Source organism: Acomys minous, assembly GCF_964271855.1.
Source record: "Acomys minous genome assembly, chromosome: 6".
Classification (NCBI taxonomy): domain Eukaryota; kingdom Metazoa; phylum Chordata; class Mammalia; order Rodentia; family Muridae; genus Acomys; species Acomys minous.
The window spans coordinates 91530864-91552624 of record NC_140487.1 but is presented as its reverse complement, the minus strand read 5'-3'; the positions used below and the strand labels follow the sequence as shown (position 1 = coordinate 91552624).

Sequence of the window (21761 nt, the reverse complement as noted above, 5' to 3'; positions counted from 1 at the left end):
CCTTCACTTACCAGGAAACTGAGACAGAGGAGAGGACATTCTAGTGGGACTCTAGATGAGAGAATCATGGGAGAAAGGCAAAGTAGAAGGACCCAGAGGGTCCTAGAAGCCTACAAGTAGAACATTATGATAGGCAGATTTGGGCCCAGGGGTCCCGCTCAAACTAAGGCACCAGCCAAGGACAATACAGGCGGTAAACCTTAAGCCCCTACCCAGATCTAGCCAATGGACAGAACACTCCCCACAGTAGAGTGGAGAGTGGGATATGACTTTCTCACATACTCTGGTGCCTCACCTTTGACCATGTCCCCTGGAGGGGGAGACCTGGTGGCACTCAGAGGAAGGACAGCAAGTTACCAAGAAGAGACTTGATACCCTATGAGCATATAGAGGGGGAGGTAATCCCCCTCAGGAACAGTCATAGGGGAGGGGAATAAGGGGAAATTGGGAGGGAGGGAAGAATGGAAGGATACAAGGGAGGGGATAACCATTGAGATGTAACAAGAATAAATTAATAAAGGAGGAAAAAAAAAGAAAAACACCACAAGAACATGGCCCACTGAATACACTAAGCAGGGCTCAAATGGACTCACAGAGTCTGAAGTAGTAAGCATGGGGCCTACTTGGGTCTATACAAGGTCCACTATGCATAGATTACATAAGCTTGGTGTTTTTGTGGGACTCCTAACAGTGGGATCAGGTGTGTCTGTCACTCTTTTGCCTGCTCTTAGGACTCTTTTCCCTCTCTTGGGTTTTCTTGTCCAGCCTCAACATGAGAGCTTCTGCCTTGTCTTATAATATCATCTTTTACTGTGTTTGGCTGTTGTATCTTGGAGGCCTGCTCTTTTTTTTTTAAAGAGGAAACAGAGTGGAAGTAGATGAGGGGAAAACAGGATGGAGAGAACTGAAAGGAGTGGAGAGAGGGCAACTTGTAGTCAGAACATTTTATGTTTCAATAAAAACACACACACAAAGAGAACAATAATAACTTTATATCCTACTTTTGTTTTTCAATACAATTTCAGACAAAATATTTTTAGCTTATGTGTAGGAGTGTTTGCCTTAATATTTGTATGCATCCCATCTGTGTGCAATAAAAGTCCATAAGGCTAGAAGAAGAATTACAGTCAAGACTCAAAAACTGTAGTTATAGATGGTTATGGACTACCATGTGGGTTCTAGAAACTAAACAACCCACATCCTCTTAAAGAGCAAGAGGCTGTAAATGGAGAGGAAATTGGGGAAATGAGAGGGGAAAGGAGAAATTTGAGGGAGAAGAAGGATGGAAGGAAATTGTGTTGGGTCTGTGCAATCACCAGTTTCAGCACAATGTCAATATGGATGAGATAAGACACGTTGCTTCAACAATATTCACTAGTCAATGTTGGTCCAAACTTTGAGAGTCTCGCATTGGGTAGCTTATTTCTGGCATGTGAAATACAACACAATTTGAAAAATAAGTTTTCTAGTGATAATTAACTCAATATCATGTGCATAATAAAGCTTAAGACATTATTACATCAAAACTATTGTAAAGTCCAAGTGACATCTTCCATAAAAATATGTTCTATACATTAACTAAGGACTTGATTCAAGGTAAACAAAGGTCATAATAGAGCTATGGGAAGGACAGTGTTATATATTGACTGAGATAAACAGGCTCAGGGTAAGAGTCTGGTGAATCTTTTGTGCCCTGGACATACAGATAGCACAGAGGTCACCAGGGTATTAATCACCTCTTTTTCCTGGTTTTCTGGGTGGAAAACAGGTAATATATATCTCCATTTGAAGAGATAATCCTGTGTATTTAATATTCCTGGTTTCTCTAGTGCTTATCTGTGAACACAAGTATCAACATGTCTCCTGCATTCCTACCTTTTTAATTTTTCAAAGAGAAAATAATAGATGTAATAGATGCCAATGTTGAATGATCACCTTAACCCCAATATGAAGAACACGGGCATGCAATAGAGAATTATAAGAATAGTTAGTAGAGGAGCAAGGAAAGGGGAAAACTATTTTATTGTGTCCTCATTGTTCCCCCAAGATCTTGGCTTGAACAGTGAAAGTCCTGATGTCTCTTCAGTGCTTTGACTTCATCTTCCTGAAAGATCTCTTCTAGATGAGTTTGTTATGTACATTAAGATGCTTCCTCATTTACCTGCTGGTCTCTGAGATGCTTTTCTGGTTGGATGCATTGAAGCAGACACCATTTAGGAGTTTGTTCATTTTCTGCAAAAACACAAGCATAATGTTACACGAACTTCAGGCTCTTTCCATTGATTGGTTTTTAGATCATTTTATGTGAAATATACTTTAGGGTGTGTCCCCTTTAGGGCAAAGACTTTTGGACAGCAGAAGTATTACCCTTTAAAGTGAAAAAAAAATCTAAATTTACTACAGCTGAATGTAGCATAGTATGCAATGATTTAGGTAGGTGTATATACCCTCTTTTTATTTTTAAAATCTGTTGTATTTGAAGGTGTTGTTCCACAATAGCTTGATCCTATGGAAAATAAAGGGTTCCAGTAACAGGATCAGTATTTTGTAAATTGTAAAATGTTTTAAAGCATCCTTTGAAACAAGCAGGACTGTTATGAGCATTTAGTTGTAATGGAAGTCCAGAAAAGAAATGTATGAAGAGCTATTTGACAAAGCCAAGTTTCACACATCTCACAATGACATTTTTCTGGAGCCCACAATGCACCATTTTATGCCTGGGGTGATGCTCTGCAGCTGACCAGTTAGGGAGTGCGTGCATTGTGCATGCCTTTGGTGCACTCCAAGCACAGGTCTCTACACATCTGACAGTAGAGAAGTGCCCAAACATAGACAGCCCTAGTTTGAGCTACCATGTGAGAACCACCCCCGAACTATGCACTAGATGCATGGAATCCTGTGAAAAATATGCATTAAATAGAGGATAGGCTCTCATGAGCCTCTGCTAGCTTCCTCCCTTGCCAGAGTCTGATTGCTTGTGTCAGATCAAGGGAAAGCAAAAAACTAAGAAATAAACAAAACCTGCTTAATTAACACTGGTCACTGATTTCTAAACATCAAATTCTAAGGCTTTTATACAATATTTAGTATTTTTTTAATTTAGGGAAATTTTACTTTTAAACTCAAGATGTCTCTCTTACTAGGTAAAAGGATATTCAGAAGTACCTGAGGAATAATCACAGAAAATCCTGAAGGAGCCAACAAAGTATATATCAAGCTGATATGGTAAATCAGAGCTTTTCAATCTTCATAATGCATCATTTAATAAGCTAATGACCTCTGTGGCTTTTAGTGGAGCAATTGTTTTTTGTTCTGTTACAGGTTATCTGGGAGTCTCCTAAAAGCAACTTAGAGTGGAACCAAATGCTCTGTAATGATAGGCAGATAAGGGTGTATGTAATTGACATGGACCAAAACTTTTGTAAATAATTGAGGGTACATTGCTTGGGATGTTTTAAGCTCAGGGGATGATAGAGAATTTATCATTGAGTAATTACATTTCCTATATAATTATAAGGTGGTTGCTTTTGTATTTTATCTAGAGCTATGTTTAAATTTTGTTCTTTTAGTTTATTTACCACGAAAGTTAAGCACTTATTTAAGTATTGATCAGACAACCAGGAGAGGAGGAGAGGAGATGTCATCCATATAATGAATGACCAATACATCAGGGAATTCAATCAGCCCTGGCTTAAATGCTTTATGTATATAATATTGGCATACAGTGTGGCTATCTTCCTTTGTGTGTAGTAAAACTTCCCACTGATATCAAGTCACTGTCTGTTGATTAAGTGGAAACAGAGAGTGCAAAATGTTCCTTATCATCAGGATGTAAAGAAACAGAGAAAACGCAGTCTTTAAGTCAAGTATAACAATGTAATGTCCTTGAGGAGTCACATTAGGTACATGGACCCTGACTGGAAGGTCCTCAATGTTTTCATAGTATTATTCATGTCTTGATATCATGTAACAGGCAAAACTTATTCTTTACCTTTTTATAAATTATAAAAATAGGGGAATTCCAAGAACTAACTTAAGGTTTTATATGTCTTAGTCACAATGATTTTTATATGAGAATTTGGGCCTGTTTTTACTTTTTCCTATGTAAAAGCTGTTGATCAATCTATACTGCAGCATTCCTGCTGTGACTGAGAACAAAAAGGTAAACATTGGAACAGTTGAGCCTAGGAGCTCAAGTGTGGATCACAGAGCCCTACCCAGAACTCCATGGAACTCAGGTGTTGCAGCAGATGCTGATGTGGCCAGATCTGAGCAGTGGAAAGGACTGTCCTGCCAAGACTTGCCAAGATGATATCCACAAGTGAATTCTCTCTCCCTCTCTCCCTCCCATCCCCCCTTCCTTTCTCTCTCTCTCTCTCTCTCTCTCTCTCTCTCTCTCTCTCTCTCTCTCTCTCTCTCTCTCTCTCTCTCTTTCTCTCTCTCTCTCTCCCTGAGAGGGTCTAACTTCAGCTTGCAAAATAATAAAAATGGATTATATCTCACCTTTCCTGGTCTCTTCACTTTAGCTTCCAATTATCAATGCCTATGGCTTCTTTTGATTAAGAAACCAAGGATTGAATTTTACTGTCACTTGTACAAAGTTGCAGAACTGTTGCTCTGATTATTTTGATGTTCTAAATCTTAACAAATATTTGAATAACTGTCTAAAATGCTTGTCTCAAAGGACTGAGAAGAAATCATGTTTATTTTTCTCTTTCACTTGTGGTTATAATCTCTTGGGTGAGAGGAGCAAACTTGGACCCCCTGCCTCTATTTAATGAAAAATTTCTAACATCCTCTGAGAGTTGAGTATCTTATGTTGGGCATCACTTGTAGGAGGGTCTCCATCAAAGCTAGCAGAGTGTTCATTTGTGTGAGATAACAAGGCACTTTGGTTCAACTTGACTCAGTAGTCAGTGATGGTTCAGACTTTAAGAGTCTGACACCAGGTAGCTTATTTCAGGCATGTGTAAGGACAGCACAATTGGAGACAATTAAGTCCATGTGCACAGCAAAGCTTAAGGAATGACTACATCAAAACTATTATAAAGTCCAGGAGACGTCTTTTCTAAAGATAGCAGGTTCAAGGTAAACAAAAGTCATGACAAAGGTCTGGTGGAGGATAGTGCTACAGATGGACTAAGAGAAAGTGGCTCAAGAAAAGAATCTGGGGAAGATTGTGTGGCCTTGCCATCCACATAGCACAGAAGTCATCAGGCAATTAATCACCTGAGCTCTCAAACTGTTCGGCAGAAAACAGATAAGACATATCTTCCTCTTAAGGGGCAACACTGTGTGCGTAACATTCCTGGTTTCCTCAGTGCTTACCATTGAGCACACGCACCTATAATCTTCCTATGGGAAATTGCATTAATAGTTTACTTATATATAAACTTCTCAAAACAAATAATTTTAAAAAGAGCAGCAAGTGCTCTTAACTAGTGAACCATCACTCCAGGCCCATGCATGTGTAATTTTACTGAAACATTTTAGGGTTATATGTTATGGGTAAATCACAAGAATTTATTATTGAAGTTTTTCTTTTGGGCTGTCAGTTTTATACTCTGGTCAATTTTCATGTGGAAAGTATGTTTTTACAGTAAGGACGTGGATTTTCAGCTTTAGAAATGAGTTAAAGGAGGTCTGAAAGATGAACACATAAACCTCATGAACACAAGTTTATAAAGGTTACTGGTCTGGCCCTTAAAAATATTTATATGGTTTTAAAAGAGAAAACTACTAAATTTTAAATGGATGTTTGTTTCCTTTAAAATTTCAGTCTAATCTGTCACAGATCAAGTTTAAAAAATAATACAGTGCTTTCTGGGATATATGGATGAAATAATTGATGACCTGCCTGTACTTGGGAGTGTTGTGATAATTGTACAGTAAGAGCTGGGACAGTCATTAGCCTGAGAGACACTGACACTGTTACCAGTGATAGCCCCAGTATTTCTATAAAGGAGGCTATAATCTACCAGCCTTTATACAACAAACAGGTCTTCATTTGGCTTTTCTTATAGTTACTAAGATGAAAGGACCATAAGTGTCACTGTAAAAGTATTGTCTGGTGCTTTGTGTTTGATTATTTAATTATGTTGCTCCCCGAGGTCTGCTTGCTGTCTTTTAAAGTCACCCCAAGTATCGTTATATGACCTTGCATGCCTGTATGACCAATAGAATGCCAATACCTGGGCATGGCGGGAGAAAGGTAGGTATGGCCAAGGTTCCTGGGCTTTGGGAGGGAAGGCTCTTGAGAAAGAGAAACAGAAAGGTACTGGAGGAGGAAGAGGATTACTATGCGATAGAAAAGAGCCCCATGGGCCAAGGGGGAGGAACTTGAAGTTCTACATGGAAAGAAGTTTCCCAAATGAACAACATTAACAAGTATTTTGGGATTACGAATGGGAGGTATTCCAGATATAAATGATTAAGGCAAATGCCATGGAATAGATAATGGGAGATAATGGAAGGTAATTTAGAGGATTAATATCTGCTATGTTCCAGGTGAAATAAAGCTATTCTAAAATACGTCATGTGTTTGTCTTTATTGATTGTGAAAGTGGGTTAGGTAATACTTCCATAATAATTATAAGCCTAATAATTAGCATTATTAGGGTATACTATTAAAATAACTATAACAGATCAACTTCTAGACATCTGGACATTGGTCACATGAAACAGATGTTTTGCATTGCTACCATTCCCATCATGTTTACCTTCTGTTATGAACTTAAAACATGAAATGAGCTTGATGATGAACACTATCATCACACACAGGATCACACTGATATCTTCCAACCACAAAGTGTCCAATTCAAAAAGTGGATCTGAAACTGAAACTAGGAAGAGAGGAAAGAATCAGGAGAGTTGCAGCCAGCAGAGGAAACCACATTACACATTGAAGGTAGACTTGCTTTTAAGGTTCCTCTTGCTCCATGCCTTCCATATGTACAAAGACAATAAAGAATAAATTTGGCTTACTTGGTTTTGGAGGTGAGCATAGTTGTATCAAGCCTAGAATAGTCTATGAGGAGGCATGTATTCATTTTCCTCAAGCAGCATGGCTCTTACTTTTACCACTCTGTCTGAAGATCACATGGATATATTATGTTTTTAATCTGTTTTATTTAGTTTCCAGGCTCCTCAGGAGCCCTGCCCATGTAGAGAATAATGAAATAGAACATTCTTAGATTATCAGGATCTCTGAAATGGAAGGTCTTACAATTCTCAAGCATCATATTCCCTGGAAGCATCCTCTATCCATCCTCATCCTCCTCTCTATTTTTACATTCCAGCTTCTACACAGCTACCCTGACATCCCCATCTATATTATCCCCTCTCTCAGAAAGGGTGTGTGCTCAAGACTTTCTGATAAGGAATGTTTGACATTTCTACATCCACCCACAGATGCTCCTTGCAAGGTAGGGCACAGAGATTCATTAAATGCGTTCTTCTAAAAAAAAATTCAGATGAGGAATATTTTCCTGGTCCCTCCTCAGGTTTGTGGCTATCTCTGAAATAAAAATGAAAGAGACAGATTCATAGGAGAAAATAGTTACATATATTTCACCAATGCTCTCTATGATAAAGCATCTTTTACAACAAAAGACACATGGCTTTAAATTTATGCTTCTGTTTACTGAATCATGGGCCTCAATGCTCAAATATGATTGGTCTGGAAAATAGACATAACAGGGCTTTTCAGTATGGTTTGTTTGGCACTTCTGTTTTGTCCTCTGTGATTTAGGACATATGTCTTCTCAGATGAAGTACTAATGACCTACTATCAAAGGCAAAAAATCTGCCTGGATAGCTCTTAAAATCAAAGGTCTGGAAATTAGGTCAGGGTCTGCAGGTTTGGGAAGAAAAAGGAACTAGGTTCCTGATCCAGTTTTGTGAAGAGGAATACTAGATTTTGTCCTGACTCAGGAGGAAATGTGAGAAGGAGAGGGGAGGACAGAGGGAAGGTAGAAAGAAATACCACTAATGCCCCTATGGTCTCCTTCAGTTACAAATGCACAAAGTTTTGAGGTGCCATATTTTGTATTTTCATGCTCAGAATCTCAGCAATAGACACTGATCACCAGGCACTACTGCAGGCAGCACTGGAGTGATCAGTAAGCCGAATACATGGAATTCCTTTAGAATAAGGCTCCTCACAAAGCCACCAGTGTGGTGGGGGAGGGCAGCAGAAAGAAAAAAGTGATGTGTTGTCAAGTGCATGAAAAAAATGGGTATTCTACTATAATCTGGTGGGAATGTCAAGTAATGAGGACATAGTATGTTATTTCTGCAAGAAAAAAAATAAATTACCATGTGATCCAGAAACTCTGTTTTTTGGAGATATACCCACAAGAATGGAAAGCACTCTCTAGAAGAGGTACTTGTATGCCTGTGTGCACAGAACCATCATGGCCAGTAGTGAGTAGATGGATAACCCACACTTTTATTCTTCTGGTCTAAACCATTAGAATCTACAGTTCTACACACAGGATTAAAAATAACATGAAAAGGAAGTGATGCTTCCAGCTGTCTTGTGAGAGAAGAATTAATATATCAGATTTTGTTCATTTGTCAGTGTGTTTATGAATATTTTCTTCCAGCCAGACTTCTCAATTTTCATGTGTATTAACAGGCCCTCTTGAAAAGCAGAAATACATTTTTTATTATGTTTTCTTTTTATTATGGAAAAGCTACCTGTTATAAAATTTCTACATTAGCCATTTTTTTACTTTATTGTTTTGTGACAGTGAACACATTGTACAACTCTCATCACCATTCATCTCTGTAAATGTTTTTATCTCCCCAAATTAAATTCTGAATCAATCAAACAATAATTCCAACTTTCTCCTACCTCTAACTCCTGTAAACCTCCACTTTATTTTCTCTATATAAGATCTGGACTCCTTTAAGGACCTTATATAAGTGGAACCACATAGTGTCTTTTCATGGCTGGATTGTTCTACTGAGGATAAGGCCCTAAAACTCATTTATGCAGGTAACATATTGCCCAATTTACGCTTTACTCTTACTTGTTCTAAGGCTGCTGTTGTATCTTTTTCACGGGAGAAAATGAATGAAAACTTCCTCTAAGAAGTGTTCAATAAAGCCTTGTGATTCTACATTATGATTTTTGCCTTTAGATCTGCATTACTATAATGCAGTAGTTCTCTATTTGTGGGTCACAACTATGAGAAAACACTTATTTAAAATGATTTAAGAACCCCTAACCATTAGGGTTTGTTGTTACTTCATAACTGTAATTTTGCCCCTGAGTGGTGTCTCAGTTCTTAAGACTATGGAAAATACCTGTTTTCAGTCATTGTGACCCACAGGCTGAGAACCACTATATTATATAGGATCACTTTATCTCATGCTTCCATGCTTTTGCCCATTATTTCTGTAAGCGTTATAATAGTAAAATCTTGCTTTTGTGAATATACATTATTTTGAATTTATTCTTTGTCCATTTTTTAAAATTAAAAACATTTTTTTACATTTTATTTATTTTTTTAATTTTATTTTTTTTAAATTCATTCAGATTACAATTCCACTGTTATCCCATTACTTGTTCCTTCCATTTCTCCCTCCCGCTTTCACCCTATTCCCCTCCCCTAGGACTAAGACTGAGGGGAACCTCCTCCCCCACTATATGGTCATAGGTTATCAAGTCTCATCTTAGTAGCCTGCTTATTCTTTCTTTGAGTGCCATCAGGCCTCCCCACCAAGGGGAGGTGGTCATATATGGGGCACCAGAGTTCATGTCAGAGTCAGTCCCCACTCTCCACATAACTGTGGAGAATGTCTTGTCCATTGGGTAGATCAGAGTAGGGGTTTGATGTTTACTACTTGTATTGTCCTTGGTTAGTGCAATCATTTGAGCAGACCCCCCTGGGCCCTGATCAAGATGTTCTCTTTGTAGAGTTCTAGGACCCTCTGGGTCCTCAATATCTTTAGTCATCAGAGAAATGAAAATCAAAATGCATCTGAGATTCCATCTTACACCCATCAGAATGGCTAACAACAAAGATTCAAGTGACACCACATGCTGGCGAGGATGTGGAAAAAGGAACACTCATTGTTGGTGGGAATGCAAATTTGTACAATCACTTTAGAAATCTATCTGGTGCTTTCTCAGAAAACTGAGAACAGGACTTCCTCAAGACCCAGCTATTTCTCTCCTTGTTCAAAGCAGCTTTATTCACAATAGCCAGAACCTAGAAGCAGCTTAAAAACTTGTTTTACAACATACCGTAATTATGGTTTTCCTTTCCTCCAATTGGTCTCAGCTTTTTCTCACATCCCAAGACAGTGAACTCTAAAGCCTCCTTTTACTCTCTGGCTTTATAAAAGTTCATATTTGATACAATGTATGTTGATAATATTCACTCCCCACTCTCTCATTCCAACATCTTCTGAGCTCTCCAACACATCTCCCTCCCTTCTCCCTAAGGAGCTCTTGCTTCTTTAATGGTGGAATTTTTAACAGTTTGATTTTGGCCATAAAAGTTTAAGTTACTGGAGCTAGAAAGATGGCCAAGCTGTTAAAAGCACTGACTGCTCTTTTCGAGGACCCAGCACCCACATAGTGGCTAATAACCACCTGGGGGAAATCTAACACTGCCTTTTGGCTTCACAGGAACTACACTTGAAGGCAAAAGACCTATATGCATATATAATATTTAAAAGACAAGAAGTTTAACATACTGAATTATTACTTCCATTAGATTAAAAGTATAAAGAATTCAGAGCAAGTTATTAGGTAATGATGATGGCTGAATTTCTGGGGGAAAACCCACTATGAATTTGAAAGAAATTCTTTCTCTTGGAGGAGAATAATCAACTGTATCTACTATTAAGCCTACAAAATTCAGGGCTCTGTAATCTAGACATTGTTACTGTGCTCTAATGTCCCATTGACCCTGTAGTTCAACCAACAATCTTCTCTCTTTTGCTAAATGTCTTGCTGGGCAGTTGAGAGAAGACTTTTACTGGATGGCACCAACCTCTTGCTTACATACCTCTTTGTTTTAGATGCAAAAAGAGCAAGGATACTGTAATTGCACACCCTGAAATCATGAGTACTCTTATGTCCTTTAGGCATTGACAAATTCTCTCACAGTAGCTACCTAAAGAAAAAAAAAATAATGTTATAAGCACTTGATATTTCTAATGGGAGTACTCTACACTGGAAAACATCATCAAGAGATTAAGAGCTATTTGCGCGTGCGCGTGCGCGCGCGCGCGCGCGTGTGTGTGTGTGTGTGTGCATGTGTGCGCATGTGTGCATGTGTGTGTGCATCTCTGTGTCTGTATAGAGTGAAATATCAGGGCACACATGTAAGGACTATTTCTTTATTCTTTTTGCTTGTATTCATAGATGAAGAAATGATTTAGGCTTAGAATGTAAGAGGACAGTATAAAAAGAATAGCTATTTTTAAGATGGGACAGGCTTGGGGTTAAGACAAAGCAGGCTCAAAGAAGAAAAGCTAATCTGTCCATTATTCCATTTCACTTGTCATCATAGACATTACTAAGAGCAAAAGACAGGGTTATGCATTTCTTACTATTATTATTCTGGGTTTTAAGGAGGATGAAAGGAGGATAGCTCTGAAGGCCACTGAACAGTGTAATAGATCAAAAATTTCATAATTGGAGAACTTACTACCATAGATATCTTCAATTCCACTGTTAGATAATTTTAATTTTAGTCACTGTGGTTATTTGAAAGAAGCTACTCTAGGCTCATATATATTAGCTTTTAATTGAATTTTTTGGAAACAATTAAAAGGCATGGTCTTATGGGAGGAGATATGTCACTGGGGGAGGGCTTTGAGGTTTTAAAATATTTTCTCCATCCCCCCTTTTTTATTTGCAAATAAACATGTAAACATCTGGGATCAATAAGAAGAAAACTTTTAGAAAGTTTACATCTACATGGTATTGTCTAGCATGGAGAAAGTTGTGAATGTGTGGCTTTCGAGTGAGTGGATCCAATGTATGCCCCACAAAAGTGTAGTTGGCAAATCACATGCAGTTTCAGTCAGACAGTAGTGTTCAGAAAAGGCTGCTAGTAATGTAAACGAGAAAACTTCAGAGACTTGCAGAAACACTCATTCACAAATCCTTAGGTGACAAACGTAATACATCCATTGGAGTAGATCTAGAGGGTTTGAATGTGTCATAGACAAATAGAGAAATAGAACTTATGGCAAAAACAAAATATATGTGTTGGAATTATAATTTTTATTGCCACATATTTATCATATATACTGATGAATTTCTTTAAGATATTTTCATTCAGATGTATGTTAATCATTTACCATATTGCCACTCCCACAAAATCTTTTGTCTCTCTCTCACTTAATAATCCCTTGGCATCCCAGACAATATTGCTTTAACATTAACATCACACATATTTAAAAAGTTTATTGCATCAATATAAACTCTATGACTCACAATTGAGGAAAGTCAGGATATCTGTATTTCTGAGTTATATCAGTTAAAATATTAATATATCAGTTAAAATATTAATTTCCTTGTACATTCACTTACACCCTACAAATAACTAATAACTCTATTCTTTATAGCTGAATAAAACTTCACCATAAATGTATATCTTATTATTATGTATTTTTATCTATTACTCTGTTCACAGACATCAAAACTGATCTCATAAGTAGTTGGCTATTTTGAATAGTGCCCCAAGAAATTGGGAAGTAGAATTTTTTTTAGTTGTATGGTGATTTGGAGTCTTTGGGTGTATAGACCCAGTGGTGGTAACACTAGAACATATCAAAATTCTAAGTTTAAGTTTGTGAGAGGCTTTGCTGAGTTATTTGTTATGGGAGATGTGAACAAATAACAATCCTAGACATGACATCTGGAACAGAACAAAGAAAGTATTCTGACAGAGTCCAATTTGGTGAACCAGTGAGTTTCCTGGGGTAACACAGAACAACATGGATGACTCAGTGGTAACTATATAAATAAAGGTCCTCCCCAGTATGAATGGTGACTCATGAAATTGCTTCCCTAGAGATCTGTGCTCAATTTACAAGGCAACTTCAGTGAGAAGATTTTCCCATGGAAGTTGTTTAGTGTTTTTATAAATAATATTGATGATGAGAATTATGAGACTTCTAAGTTATATGAGCTTCCTAGGTGTTAGGAGTCTTTACTCTCTCAGAAAATTATTATTTAAAGGAAAGAATTACACAACCCTCCACTGTAAGGGTCTGAACATTGCTGAAGGAAGACCCCAGACTCAAAAAGCGTGTACAAAACAAAGAGCATTTATTCTCCAGAAATAGCTTGCATGCAGAGGTCAACCATTCATATAAAATTGCAGCCACCCAGAAGAGGAGGTCATAGACTCTTTTTAAAAGTCTTTTAGGGGAATCCTATCTGTGACTATGTGACTCTAACTGGGATTGGCTGGTGTCTGTGGAATCAGGCTGGTGCTCATGAACGTTACGTGACTCTAGCCATGGGACTTTTAGCATTTTCAATCCTCTAACCACTCCTTTCTACAGCTCTTAGATTCTTTTGATTCATTCTTCATAAAATAACTTTGGAGAAAGTTGTGTAGGTATCTATGTTTTTTTCTTTATGGCTAAGAATTGAGTCACTATGTTATAACAAAAGTCACTTATTGTCAGGATCCTGGACAGTTACAAGTCTACACAGAGACTGAAATGGACACATTTCCTTCTCCATTCAAGTAGCAGAAGCACTCTGTGGACAGAAACACTAGTGTTTTGAATTCAATTTGGTGGGCACTCCACTACTACTGTTCACCCAAACAATAGTAGTCATATAGCATCCTCTGGAACTAATGACACAGCCAGCAGTCAGCGAAGGAGTTTTCAACTTTGTCCTAGTGTTTTTAGCAACAGGCTCTTATCATCTATTTTTGGGATAATCAATAGCAGTAGAAATAGCCTTTGTCATTTGTGATGACTTAGGGCTTCATTGGCCTCAGAGGGTTTCTAAAGAGTTAGTTGCCCTATTCAATAAGAATTTCTCCTAACATCCCCTTTGGCTTATAACAGTGTCCCTTTTGTTGTTTTTTAATTATACATATTTGCTAGCAAAAGGATCCTCAAGTGTTGTTTACACAAATTCTTCCCCAAATCTATAATACACCTATGAGTTAGCCTTTGACAGTGAACTCTCTTACAGAAAGTGGACAGGATCTTCGAGGGCTCAGTACTGTTCACTTCAAGCAAGAGTCCATTGGTTCTTGATGGCTGAAAGAACACTAGTAGCAAAACATGAGCCAGGATAAATACTGCATGAAAAGATTGTATCCTTTGTGTCAATTATTTCATTATAAAAAGTCTTTTGGTATAAGTGCATGGACATGAGTGAATACTCTTCTGGCGATCTACAATCCAATCCTATTCCTTAAGCCATCTGGCCTCCATGTCCTGGAGAGTTGCTGTTGCAGGAATGTTGATGATCTTTCTAATATTGATAGCTCCTCAGCTGTACCATTTTGTGGTAGTCATCCCAGCTCAGGCCTAAGGAGGTACAGGATGATATGTAGCCTGCTAGTCCTACTGCTGCAGGTGGCGCCCTTGTTCTGACCTGCTCTGAGCCAGCACCACAGCCTCTTTTACTCATAAGTTATATCTTGCTATTGAGAGATGATGGATGGAAAATATTCACCTGTAAGGTATTTATTTGCATGGAAGAAACATCACATTCAATGGCGGGGATAACTGCCTATTTCTTTAAGAGCTCAATAATTTCTCTATGCTGTTTTCTCATTATGCCTTCCATGGGCTGTTTCTCAGGCTTTAACACCTTCTAGAAGCCTACTAATATATAACATTTGATACTTTGGTGAAAACTGCCACCTAGTTTTCTCACTGTTACCTTTGTCTTTGAGTGAACATAGCAGACTTTTTTGTCTACTTTGTCCTCTGTTTATACCATCTTGACTCCATTAGCTTTTTTAACAGCCCAATCTAAATGATGTCATTCAGATCTATCAAAGCCTTTCCTACCTCACAACAGATCACATCCCACCATGGGGGCTCAGCAAAGCCTCTGAAGTTCTCTAGCTGAATTAATTGTTTCCTTGAGTGTCTGTAAACAGATTCTATCCAGCCTGGTTACCTGAGCAGTGACTACCACCTGTATAGCAAAATACCCTGGGAATGCCTAGTCTTCCTCTATTATCTTTCAATCCTTGATTTTTATGGGAAACTTGACTGGAGATAAGTGTACCTTGTGCCTCTAGAGAGTCAGTTCATCCAAACTGATGTCCTTATATTGTCTCTGGTTATGCAGGATGGATAGTTATTTTACTGTTTCTCCAGTTCTGTAATATGGACATTGACCCATCTCTTCCCATATCCCAGAGCCTCACAATCCATGTCCTGATAGACTAATTTTTTATTTAAAGTCTTCCCAATTTTAAGCAGTTCAGATTCACAGTACTTCCTAAATATTATAATTTCATTGCCTTTACTTTTCTGATATTGAAAATCATGCTTGATGTTTCAGCTTGATGTGTATATGCTATGAGTTACCTCATGTTATTCCTCATTATCATTTGATTTTTTGGCAAAGGTTCTAAGCTTTTTTTTCCAAAGGGGAGCTCCTTAACAAAGATCCAACTTGTTCCCTCCTCCCAGTGTGGGAAATTGTGAGTTCACCTCTCCTGATCCTCTCTTTTTTTCTCTTTGATGTCAAAGATGAGACCTTTCATTGTTAATTTACCAGTATGACCTAATAGTGTTTATTATTAGGCCTATAATTATTATTACGGCAGTATAACTCTCTACCAATCAATCAAGAAAGAGACACCTGTTATATTTTAAAATAGCCTTAGTTAACCTGGGCAGGGCAGATGTCAGTTCCCTAAACTACTTCCCATAGTGGGGAAAGTATGGGATACCTGACCCAATTCCATGCCATGTGTTTTTAATGATTTATATCAAACTACTTCCCATCCATAATCCCAAATACTTGCTAATGTTCTTCATCTGGGCCAAATCTCCTTCCACCCCAGCCATGTACTTCTCCTCCACTTAACCCATCACGGCAGCCTTCTTTTCTTCACTTCTCTGGACTCTCCTGCTTCCAAGAGTCTCCCTAAGCCTGGGAACCTTAACTACACCCATCTCATTTGCCTTGCCCAGGTGTGATGGCTTTTTATTAAATAGCATCAAAATACATCAGACAAACCCCCAACAGAGACATGTATGAACAAAAGTATTTTATTATAGTCTTTTAAACAGGCAGAAAAGCCTCATTTTCATGTCTTATCATCAATACTAAAGGTATGTGACTGCTCACAGAGTTTTCTTATGATTTTCTTTAATATGTGTTACTTTTAGAGATTGCAATATGTAGTCAACCAGGCATTTGGGATGCATCCCTAAATTCATACGAAGCAGACACCATATTCACCAATGAGACATTTCACCTGATGCCATGTAAAGAAAGATTTCTACACTAAGAACATCCTTTTCAGAGGATGCTCTATTCTCAGATATAGCATTCTTGGTTGCATGATTTATAATTCATCACACTGATCTTGTAACTATCATTACAGAAAATAGGCCAATCATTCCATATCACATAGGAAAAGGAATACATACTGAGTTTGGCTTGCAGAGATGCCTTACTCTCAGATTGTTCAAACCTATACTGCCCATTGTACAGGGTAAGCCCTGACTCCTCTGCAACTTTCCCTGGTTAGACAAAAAAGTTTGTTTACTTCAATAGGGTACACATGAAAGACCAATAATTTCATGTAAGTCTGTATTGGTGAGCTAAAGAGTTTATTTGGGATTGCTTACAAGATTATGAGTAAGAGGTTACTTACTTAAACCTAGATAATTGAGAGATAGGTAGCTATATTTCTGAATGGCTCACTCCATTAAGCATGATGGCATACACAGTTTATATCTTATACCTAGCTGCCTGATCAACCTGAATGTCAACCACCACAGGTAAAAATGGTTTCAAATTTACTGAAGTAATTGTAACACCAGGTGCACCAGAAACAGCAGAGAATGTAAGATTAAAAAAAAATAGATAAGGACATATATAACATGTGATTCAAGAGTTAGGACTTCCTGCGAAAACTGGCTTGGGATTTTTGCTTTTGCTACTTTCTCTTCTCCCACTTTTGATCCCCACCCCTCAGAACTACTTACCACACATTAAGTGAACACAGAAAGTCATACAATAGTCTATCATCGTGAGTGCCATTAAACTCAGAATCTTTATCCAAACAGTTTTCCATGAAAACAGTTCACCTGAAACAGTAAGTCACAAATCTTACCAGTAAGAAAACTTGGCTTAGTCATATCTAGTTAGGAATGATGATTCATTTGAAGCATGTTACAATTCAAGAGCCTACCATCTGGAATATCTGTCCTAGGCAAGTATAGAAAGACAGTTTTGATGGGTTGGGCAAAGAGCAAGACGGGACCAGAGTAAAAGTAAACAAGGCAGGATTTCCAGTGAGGCTGATACAAAGGTATGAAGAGGTCACCTCCCTCATTTCTTCTCATCCATCCTATCTCATAACATTCCTGGGTTAACAAGAAGAGGTTTTTTCACCCCATTTAGAGCTTCTTAAGCTCTAAATATTCCCCAGTGCTCAGATGTAGGCTTTCAAGGATTACTATGAAATCAGTCCAACAGTGCTGCAGTACTCATGTCTAATTTGTGCACTGCTCAATTTAATGTACTTTTTTGAAACTGGGGCTACTGATCCTGACTCTATCTAGAGACCTAAGTTGGTGTAAATTTTTCCTTTCCTTTTCTTCATATGATTTTTCATATCTTTCTTCCCAGAAAAAAAAATCCTACACTATCTAATACATGCCATAATGTTCACCAAGAGGCTGTTTTAAAGACCACCAAGACTTCTACATCATTTTTTGACATTTGTTTGTTGTGGAATAAACTCATGTAGAAGGACTATCTTGCATATTGAATGGATGTAGTCCCTGTCAATAATCAATATGGTGGCCTATCACTTAGGCAGGAAATAGGAGGTGAGATATCTGGTATCCAGAAAGAATTCTGGAATGAGCCAGGCATGTGAGATTCTGTCAGCAAGATGAGAGGAAGAAAGGTACCAGAGCAGAGGTAACCAGCCACATGGCAGAATGTATATTGGTAGAAATGGGTCACTTTAAGTTATGAGCTAGTTGGAGAAGAGCCGATCTGTACAGCATAGGTATTTGTAAAGTAATATTTTGAGTCTCATGAATTATTATTGGGGAAGGAAGCTTCCCTTTGCTCCAGTTCTATTGGCATACCACACTGGGGACGTAGAATCGAAACTAACCTGAGAAAAGTCCTAGATGGAGATGCACAAAGCCTCCCAGAAAACAAAACATCTTCTATATACTATCTGTTTAAGTAAAGAGGCCTGGTGTCTTTTAAAAAAGGAGAAAAAGCATACTAGACAGGCACACCCTGAAGGCAAAAAGCTTTTCAGAACAGAGGCCTGAAATGAGAAAGCCCCTGCTTATAAAAAAAAAAAGCTGCAGCTAGAGATGTGAACAGCTGGCTTAGTGGTTGGGGTCTGGAGCTGCAATGCAGTCCTTAGAGCAGGTCCAAGCACTTGAGTACCCTCAATTTTCTGGGCCAGCCACTGAAACAGCAGTTAGTGGATGCCACCGAGAAGCTGGAAAATGGCTCACAACATGGCAGAACCACCCCTTTCTGTATTACCATACAGGGAGGAGGCTTGAATTTTTAAAGCTTGAACTGTGTGGCAGAGAAGGAAGAGAGCATGGCTGGGCAAAGTACAGCTTGGGAAGCAGAAGCCAAGCACAAACACAAAAGATGAAAAAAAATTTCAAACTCAGTCAACTAGGTAAAAAAAAAGTTTAAACTTACGTTTTCATGCTATATAGATATATATAAATGGCTTGAATTTGATAAAATAAAATCTTTAAAAAAGGAATGAAGTCAACTGAAAGAGTCAAGCATAGAAAGGTCCTAACTCAAAAGTGGAAGAAAGTCAGTATTTTGCATTGGGGAAATTTTACATTTGTTCTAACAGGGAAAGAAACTGTGCCTTCCATATAAATTATTAGAAATTGGACATGACAGACGGAGATCCCTTCAAGATCTTGACCTGTGAACAAGGAGAAACAAGTTAAGATCCAGGCAGGTAATGTATATGCTGGTCCTTCTATGGGAGCAGAAACATAAATGTCTATGCATAGTGAATAAATCTTGTTGGCTACAAAATTCTCAGGACTTATTATGCCATTCTTTTAAATGGCATATATAAAGGTTGGTATTACAGTTTGGTATACAGTCAAGACTGGCTTAAAGAAAAACAGGTCTTTCACCTGCTCATACAAAGAGCAGAAAATTATCTTTAATTGTTATGTACACCTTGCAGATCCCATGCATATTATAATTGCAGAGCTGTACGTTACCTGTGAGAGATTACATATTTACAGAAAAAAAGGACCATACTCCAATGGAATGGAGATGACCTTGACAAGACTCTTCCTCAAGGATGCTGAGAAGCTGATACATTTATTCCAGCATCTTGCATGATCGTACCTCAGAGTGCTTCAGTTGCTATTTTATCAAGGCTTGCTTCCAACTCAAAGCAGCTAGTTCAATTTGTCAAACCTTTCTTACTGTTCTGATAAGGATGTCTTTTAAGCCTGCATTTTCTCACCATTTAGAGACTAAACAACAAATGTTACTGCTAGCTTGCTTAACCATTTTTCCCAATTCCCTCTGGGTCTCTCCAAAGGTACCCTATATCCCAAATCATCAGGAAGTAATCTCAAGAAGAATGACATCCCATTTTTTTAGGTTGGGGTGGGTAGGTTTTGCTTGTTTTATTGGGTGATGATGCTTTTATTAAAAGCTGTTGGCTATGCCTGGCAGTGGTGGTGCATACTTTTAATCCCAGAACTCAGGAGACAATGGCAGGTGGATTGCTATAAGTTCAAGGTCATCCTAGTCTACAGAGCGACTTCCAGGACAGTCAGAGATACACAGAGAAATCTTGTCTTAAAAATAAACAAAGTAAAAAAGGGGGTGCTGTGAAAGTTTTATTTTATATGTAAACATGTTTTTGTTTTAATCCCAGGTATGGGATATAGGGGATGCTCCAGTTTGTCCACAGCTGAAAGCCGGACAGGCTAAAAGTATTTGGGGGCAGGTACATCACCAAAAGAATACTCTAGAGCTACACAGACACCGTCAGCTTTTTCAGTCTTAGTGCAACATATTCCTGCTATTGATGGTGGTGAGGCTCATGATGAGATGGTATGACATCCACTAGATATGTTAGATTTAAAGCATTTTAAAGAGCCTATTGTATGGTATTTAATGCATTCATCTTTTATTAAACAAATGTTAAATAACTGGGCTACGTAGCATAGACTTATTCCCCAAGATTGGAGGGGATTGGTGTCAGCTGTGTTAGAAGCTGCTCAATAGTTACAGTGGTAACCATGGTGGAGAAACAAAGCCATAAGTATAGAACAACAAAACCCAACAAAGGGGATAAATGTTGTTAAATGGTCATGGGCATTATGCTGACTTACTAGAACAAGACAATAGTAGAGGACAAGCTGTAGCTAGAGGTCTAAGATATTAAAACATGGTCATTTATAAAGAAATTGTTAAGATTAAAAGCTCCAGACCTCAAAATAACAGGCACATTAATACTGGAAAAAAATGGTGCTTGTAGGAGAAAACAAGGAGATGATAATGGTATGCCAAGACTTCCAGGGCATTGTAGCCACTGTGGGAAGGGAAAATATTGGTCTAGGGATCGCCAATCCAAGCATAAGAGGTAATCTCTTGCCACTGGGAAAAGAAAAGCACTCAAGGCCCTGCAGCAAACAACATGAGCTATCTTTCTTTGGTCAGCTAAGAGCTAAGAAGCATGCAGGAAGACAGAAACTAGTTATTGATGAGTTAATGCATGCTACTTAAGGCAATGCAGGCTTGGATATGTCCTCAGATAAACCTCTACAGTAACTCCACAGGTTGCAGGTAGAGGTTGAGTTGCTTGGAAAGCAAAAAGCACCATTGGTAAAGGGAAAGCACCTGGTAACTGAGAGCCAATGTTCCCTACAATTGCCACCCTGCCCTGTTCCGTGCACTTTCAGTGTTAAGTTCTCACAGTCCCTGGGAGGGCTGGGAAACCAGCAAGAGCATATGGCCATACAAGGTAAACTTGTTAAAGAGAAAGAACCTGTTTCGAGAGATAAAGTTAATCTTGAACTGAGGAGCAGCCTCAGATTAAGAGATTACTATTATTAACTTTCCCAGTAACTGCTGAGAGCTTCAGAGCTCAAAATGGCCAGTGCATTAAGTCTGAGAAATATGAGACATTCCACCAGAGAAACAAAGGAGCCATTTCTAGCAATACTGGATTATTGGCAAGTTATTTTTAAAAAAGTAAAAGAAAAATCGTTTTTTAAAACAGAAAGGGTGAAATGGTGCAGACGTTTTCATATATATATATATATTCTCCCAGGTGTGGGATATGGGGGCTGATCTAGTTTGTCCACAGCTGATAACGTCCTCATGAGATGACACATGATGTTTGTCAGCTGTGAACTACCTGGTGCAAGGGTGTTGTCTTTGTCAGTGGGGATAAAGGCCAGCCCCAACGGGAGACCGTGGGCTCAGAGAAAGAAGGCTGATGGTGATTCTGTCCTGCTTCTCCTGTTTGCTGTTGATGCTGCGTGAAGAGAAGAATTTGGAGATATCCTGAAACATGGATTGGACT

General features: G+C 38.4%; 1 protein-coding gene across 7 annotated transcripts in view; it reads right to left on the bottom strand.

Moving 5' to 3' along the window:
• Positions 1-972: 972 nt before the first annotated feature.
• Positions 973-21761, bottom strand: part of LOC311598964 (selection and upkeep of intraepithelial T-cells protein 2-like) — a 332195-nt gene continuing 311406 nt past the window's right edge. For 6 of the 7 annotated variants that reach the window (XM_084784589.1, XM_084784591.1, XM_084784590.1 and 3 more), the window contains 4 exons: positions 17182-17283; positions 11025-11132; positions 6720-6842; positions 973-2232 (listed from right to left, as the gene is read on the bottom strand). In XM_084784589.1, coding sequence (XP_084640715.1) covers positions 2141-2232; positions 6720-6842; positions 11025-11132; positions 17182-17283 — 425 coding nt within the window. In that variant the 3' untranslated portion in view covers positions 973-2140. The remainder of the gene's footprint in view (positions 2233-6719; positions 6843-11024; positions 11133-17181; positions 17284-21761) is intronic. The other variant, XM_084784592.1, reaches the window with a different exon arrangement.